At 40.2% G+C, this 7,203-nt stretch overlaps 1 protein-coding gene across 1 annotated transcript in view; it reads right to left on the bottom strand.

Annotated features, from left to right (window-relative positions):
• The window catches only part of BUB3 (BUB3 mitotic checkpoint protein), a 9,075-nt gene extending 2,015 nt beyond the window's left edge, over nt 1-7,060 (bottom strand). The window contains exons 1-5 of the mRNA XM_009082394.1: nt 7,052-7,060; nt 4,840-5,034; nt 3,834-3,903; nt 2,704-2,855; nt 28-186 (exon numbers count right to left, since the gene is read on the bottom strand). Coding sequence (XP_009080642.1) covers nt 28-186; nt 2,704-2,855; nt 3,834-3,903; nt 4,840-5,034; nt 7,052-7,060 — 585 coding nt within the window. The remainder of the gene's footprint in view (nt 1-27; nt 187-2,703; nt 2,856-3,833; nt 3,904-4,839; nt 5,035-7,051) is intronic.
• Between the last annotated feature and the right edge of the window lie 143 nt (nt 7,061-7,203).

Genomic DNA, 7,203 nt, shown 5'->3' with positions numbered 1-7,203 from the left:
ATAAGAGGCCTGGCCTGGTTCCTCTACCTGTTTGTTGGGAAAGGCTCTGATGCAGCGGGTCTGGTACTTGAGGCTGGATTCCCTTCGCTGCTGCACGTAGCCCATGTTCCTCAGGTCCCACACCAGCACTCTCCGCCCTGCTGTGCCCACAATCAGTCTGTCTCCAGACACAGAGAGTGTGTACACCTTGTAAAAACACATATTGACAGCATTTAACACTTATTAACCTGGCTATCCATCGTTCTTTGTAGAAAAACTGGCAGCAATAAGGAATAACAAAGAGGATCACATAGACAGTCCATAGCTACAGAATTCCCTTCAGCTTTAAATCAGACCTCAAATTTGGGATAAACTGCAGTGTGCAGGTCATTAGTGACATCACATTGCAAGCACTGAATTTATGGGCAAAAGGCAAACCAATACAAAGGAGCAGGAGGGGAAGGACATAGATATTGGAATTCAGCTCTGCTTGGTATGCACAGTTTGCATTCCCACTGCCAATTCCTCAGCAGTTCAGTCCTACAATGCCACATCACGTATTTCCTTCCTCCACCTACTAATGATGCATTTTTCTTTTAAAAACTGGATACTTTGAGTTGAGCTTCATGTTAATGAAGTGAAATAAATTGCCAAGAAACCATTAAAAAAACAGGACTTTGTATACTTTAATAAAACTAAGTGAAACTGAAGAAAGCAATTTGCCTGACATATTAACAAAAAAGACTATGGCTTGGAATTTCAACTCTGCTCCAAAAATTGGCTCAGAGGTTCTAACTTTGGCTTATCAAATTCCTCATGAAAATATTCAGTGTATGAATTGTTTCCAGCTATTACCTGGGATGGAATGCAGCTACCTACAGCTGTGCTGTCACCAGGCTGCTAACAAGAGCAAACTAAAGGAAAAGCATTATCCAAAGGGATCTAATGCAGCTAAATACATAGGAAACAGATCCTTATACACCTCAGATCAAGAATCAAAATGTAAGAGATGTGGTCTCCTGCCAGAAGGAATCAATTTACTTTTGGCATGTGCTTGTACAGTTTCACTCAAGCATCCAGTTTCACTTGCTGGTTCCCTGATAAAGCCAACAAAGCTATTTGGTTCTGGGAAGGTTGCACTGAAATATCAGGCACAACCACCTTTCTCTTCATTACTACAAGTATGTTTTCTAAAAGCTAATTTTTACCCAAAAATCCCAAGCAGACAGGTGTGTATGCACACATATAGGTAACACAGCTTCCTTTAGCCAGTCCTCATTCATTCAGCATCAATTCCTGCTCCAAAATGGGATTGTTCAACTTCCCTCTTAAGACTGAGATCTTAAGATGAGTAAAATATTCACATAGGAGTTGCCTAAAATTTCTGATGATTCCAAATAGGCATAAAAAAAAGTAAGAAAACTTTGAGCCAAGAGTACTTACACACTTTTAAGACATTTTTTCAAACCTATTATTGATGTAAAAATTAATCAAAAAAAAAATATTACTGAGCATTACATAAAACCTGTTTGTATACAGGCAGGGAAACAAAGGCATAAAGAACAGGAAATATCTTAAATCTTCTTCACAAACTGGTGTCACACCTGTACAGTGAGTGTTCTTTCTGCATCACACAGCCATCAATCACCTGAAACTCTTGTCATGCAGTGGAGTAGGTGTACACATTCATCAAAGGCAGCATTAAAAACTGACATAATGAACCTTCCTGAACCAATAAGCAGCTTGAGCCACTGTGGCTGTCCATTATATGATACTCTGCCAGGAATTTATCACCATGCTTTACATGCTACATACATCTATAAATCAAAACTAGGAATAATGCCATTGCTTGATTCTGAACAAAGGTCCTGCCACAAGTATGTTCAGCCCTGCTGGAACAAAAGTAAGAGCTATTTAGGGGCAAAGGGAACCTAATGATGGCTCATAATTAGGACTTGACAAGATGATGTCACAGTGCTAAATGAAATTTTTAAAAGGTACAGGCCAAAAAAATATTCCTATGTGAAATCATCCCAGAAAACCAGCCTGGCAGTCTGTGAAAAAACACCAGATTACTTGGTTTCATTCTCTCAGTGACACCACTGGAAGCAGAAAAAGATAAACACGACACGTGACCACTAGAAAAAGCTGAAAATGTTACATTTTACCTTATTTCTCCAAGTCTCCCAGAGGATTTTAGTACTGGGACAACATCAGAATTTACCAGGCATTAGCACAACACAAGTGAAACAATCCATGCAGTTCTGTTCCGTTTTTTAGCACAGGTTAAAAAACAAAGTATTATTTCAGGCAATGTAAATAGCTTCCTATGGACATGTATCCCTGTGCACCTTGCAAAACAATCTGCCCTTATGGATGTCAGAGCCTGACACATTTAAAGAAATCAAGTTTTAATTAACAGAATTAAGCCAAGCTGCTGGTTTTGACACATTATCCTTCAGGTTTGCTTTAAATATTCAGAATTTGGTCCAGCACAAGCATCAAGAATTAAGTTATTCCTCTTACTGAGGAAATCTCTAAGATTTTACCTAAAAACTGCAATATATTCTGAATACCAACCTTTTAAATACAAGTTTCACAGCTTTAAAGAAAACATTAAATACCACTTCACAAATTGAGTTGTTTCAGTGTCCTGGATGATGTTTAGAAGTCACAGGATGCATGAGCTAACACATCACCTGGAGTACAGACTCCAGCACATACCTTTTCAGGCTGGGAGAAGGTCCCTGCATTACAAGGAGTTCTGGGATCCCAGAGTTTAACTGTCTGATCCCAACTTCCAGTCACCATGACATTCACTTCTGGGCAGTACTCAACACACCTTATAGGAGCATCATGGGCACCAACAAGGTTTTCTGTAAGAAAACACAACACATGCTAACTCTCCAAACAGTCAGAATGCGTTAAGTACAGAATAAAAAACGACATTACTGCAGTACAAACATATTTTCTGACATTCCATGGGATGTATTCCTACACCAGGAGTCCCTTGAAGGACAGTGCAGTCTCAGAAGAAAACACTGGCAAAGATCAGGATTGTTAAACCCATGTTTCTAGAGATTATGAAAGGGAATTAAGAATTTAGGCAGTACCAGAGAGACCTTCAGAAGTATAAAGCAACATTCAGTATCAGATGGGTATTTGCCCAATACAATACAGAAAGCAACTTCAACTTGTGTATATCAATAATAAGACAAGAGAAGAAAATCCATATTAGATATTAGTAACAATATTAAAAGAAACACTTGTAGAAAGTCATGTGTAGCAGAATGATTTGAGCTTTTTGATTACATTACTGCACACACTCCTTTGGCAAGCCCTGGCTACTGGTTGGTGCTGGTCTCTTCTCTTTAACACACCAAAAAAAAATAGTGAGACAAACTACTTCCACATTTTGCACCAAAAGGGCACTGGAACTGTTATTTTCAGCAATGTTTTATTAGGAAAAGAAACTGTAGTACAAGGCCACGTGTGACACAGCAAAAACTTTAGACACTCTCTGCCATGAAATATCTTTCTAAATAGATCCAAACCACAAACATTTGAAGAATCACATGCTCAGGTGTAGTTCAGCTTGGCTAATTCCCCCTAACTGGGACACTGGAGCTTATGGCAGAGCAGGATCATCCTCAGAAATCCAGTTCAAGGTGTCCTACAAGCATCTTCCACACTTTGTGGCCAGGTAAAATTCTTCCATGCTTTTAGGCCTGACTTACTATCACCACTAGTTACTTTGCAGGAAAATATCCCCATCTAAAGCACCTGGAACACATTCTGTTGATGTAAGGATGTACACCTGAAGCTTAGGCCAGTTCTTGAGACCACCTGCTCACCTTGGTCCGTGTTTAGATCATGCATTTTCAGCTGCTGATCAAGTCCTCCACTCCAGGCATGGGTAGGATCCTAGAAAGCACAAAATTCCACCTTAGGACATGCATTAAGTTTCCATGGCTGCTGCATATCCAATGTCCTAAGCTCAGAACAAAGGACTCACTGCTCCCAAGAGTTTTGAGGAGATGGGAGTTGAGACAGAAGGGTAAGATCTAGCCCAGATTTAAACAGGCATATCACAGAAGCTTTGCAATGTGTAAGTACTTTGAGCTATATCATTTTTTTAAGTTTAGAAGTAAAACCAAAAAAATGAAAAGGGCAGTCAGAGGCTTTATTAATCAATTCCACTTCTGTAACAGGAAAGCTCATAATGCTTATTCTTAAATGACTGACAACCTAAGTTCCATCTAACTGCAGTCTAACCCTTCCAAAACTAATTTAGGAGGCAGATAAACATTTGAGAACCTGTGCGTTGATCCACAGTACAGTGTCAGCCATGTGACAAAATGTTCAGTGCAAAAAAAAGCAGAAGTAGACTTGGAAATTTAAACTGATCCTTAAAACATTCAGTAGCACATCAAGACACTAGAGGCCACGTCAGAATGCAATGTAAAACGAAAGTGTTGATTAAAACCTTCCACTTGATATGCTACACCAAAAAAAAAAAAAAAAAAAAAAAAAAAGCAGAACAACAAAGTGGCACCAATAAACTTGAACCACTCTGAAGCACATTCCAAATCCAGTGCACTGATACAGAAACCAAGGATCTAACAAATTGTCACTTGTAGCAGGAGTTCCTTGTGTGCCTGCACCCTTCACAGGAAATACCTGATTTCAGGACTAGAATTATGTTCATTAAACAAAGAATAATTGCCAGAGGTAAGTTATACTTTCACCCTACATTTCAGGCAGTGTTTCCCCCCCTTTAACTTCACAGCCTGACAATTTCTTGTGCCTTGGGCACTCTATGTCTGTGAAATAACAATTAAAAAGCCCTCACACACTTACATAAAAAGCACAGTCAAGGACAGCCCCTGAATGCTGATATTTGAGTCTCATGGTGTTGGCAGGAACATCATAGAGCCGAACAGTTGTGTCCCAGGATGAAACAAGCAGAAACTGAGATGTGTTTGGACTAAACTTCACCGATGAAATACCATCATCTGGGGTCTGATTGAGTTTGAACTCGTTTGATCCTGTCATCTGCAGACAGCAAGGCACAGATACAACTTGAGTGATTACAAGAACACAGTCAGCAAGTCACCAAACCAACTGAGCCATCTTAAAGGGCAGCCCAAAGGAAACCTGAAAAGTTTAGTGGCTTTGACACAGAACAAGTTCAGAACACTCAGGTTTCTGACGAACTCTAAAATTTGAGAAGACAATCCCTGTCCAAAACCTCAAGAAACTCCTTCCCCTAGAGATCTTTAAAATATCAAATATAACACGGAATGAATGGTACAAAAATATTATCATGATCATCATCTGCAAGCTTAGATATTCCTTACAAATGTACTTCCCCCACTCTGTGCGTGACTACTTTTAAAGCAAGTATTTGTAAGTTACTGTGACATCAAAAAGTTATTTTAAAAAGCACAAGGAGACAAAAAAAAAATCATTTGAAAACTCCAGCAACTGTTGATTTGTCCTGACTTGGTATGACTGTCACATACTTCCAGGAATTGCAATTGGATCATCTTTTACACAATTTCTGGGCTCTCTGCAACTTACAAACCTTTAGGTTTCTACAAGTGCTATAAAATATTTGCAACAAAAACAGCTTTAAGGATTTTTTCCCCTCCCTCAGAATCCAAAGGACAGGTAAGAAAGGGAAGTTATGCCTTGTCGGGTGCTGAAATGTAAAGAAAACATTGAAATGTGATATGTCCAGAAAAAAATATCAACAATCCAATGACAGATCCATGACTCTGAAGGTAACTGCAGCACTCACTTCAGTTTTGTGGCATATACAAAACTTCCAAGGGAACAGAACGAACTGCACATTTCAGCTGGAAAACAGTTCAGGCCTTACAAACACTTTAGGAGAAGAAACTGTTCATTATACACAGGCCAACAAACAACCACAACTGTTTTTAAAGATTCACAAAGCCTCAACAGCACATTCCCCTTATGCTAAAAGGGCAGAGGAGTAAATTAGCTCAGCCTTTCTCTATCCCTCCTGAATTTGGAGGTGCAACTGCAGAGGTGAGATTATGTTACACCTCTGAGAATAAACCAAGAGAGAATGAGGAGCCTAACAAGGGCAAGGTTCAAATTTGGGGCACAATGATGTCAGTTCAGTGCTTGTCAGTAACCAAACAATTATCAAGCTGTGAGCAACACACATTGCTACACTGAAGAGATGTCCTGAGTGGGAGCTTTGGCAGGTGTTCTACAAGACAACAAAAACTCCACTCACTATGCCAACACAAAGTGCTATTTCTGCCATTTAAACATAAAGTGACCGGGGAAAAAAAACTTTCAATTACAGAAAAGCTTCTCTCTGAGCACATTTTATCAGCTCTACTTTGGGAATAGCCAGAAAAAGAGGCTTGAGGATTTGCCACACATCTTTCCATAGGAACACTACAGGGAATTCTGCATCAGTGAGTGATGGATGGAAGACACAAAATCTAAAGGAATTCAGAACACTGGGAAGATTAGGCTGGACATGCTAATTGCCTTTTCTAGTTGTGCCAGAAAAATCAAACAACAAACACAAGGATTTGAGGCACAAGTTATTGCATTGTTTGAGGCCTAATACAAGTTATTAACCAGCCCAAAAGCAAAGCCACTTGCAGCAGAAACCTGGAAGGACCTCCTAGAGGCATTTTTAATCCAGAAAAGCATACATACCAAGACTTAGATACACCCTACCTTTAACACGTGCTGAAACCCATATATGAGATAGAGAGCTCTGCATTTCCACACAAGCAGCTGCTTCACAACCAGGACTGCCAAACCAGTGTTGTGCTCACCTCAAACCACAAAGTCCTGGAAAAATGCTTAAAGACATCACAGGGAAGGCCTGTGCTGCCGACTTACCTACAGGATTCAATTTTGTCCCCCCAAAAGCCCATTTTTACTGAAGAGGTAAGAATTTAGTGCATTCACAGCCCCTGTGGGCACAACTGTAACTTCAGCTGGGCAAACACCACAGGAAGTTTGGGCGAGAGGCTCGGGATACACTTTCACTACGAAAAGAACAAATTTACAGTACCGTCTTCATGTTGAACGAGTTCTCGCTGCTCTTCGCAACACCCGAGAGAAGCTTCTTCAACGCAGGAACAGGACAGGGCAACGAGGCGCCGGTCAGTGTCTCGGTACGGCCTGGAGAAGCAGCTCGAGATGCAGGAGACGCTGTGGAGGGCA

Source organism: Acanthisitta chloris, unplaced genomic scaffold (assembly GCF_000695815.1).
Source record: "Acanthisitta chloris isolate BGI_N310 unplaced genomic scaffold, ASM69581v1 scaffold24380, whole genome shotgun sequence".
Lineage (NCBI taxonomy): Eukaryota > Metazoa > Chordata > Aves > Passeriformes > Acanthisittidae > Acanthisitta > Acanthisitta chloris.
Note: the sequence above shows the minus strand (reverse complement) of the source record. Positions and strands in the feature narration are given on the sequence as shown.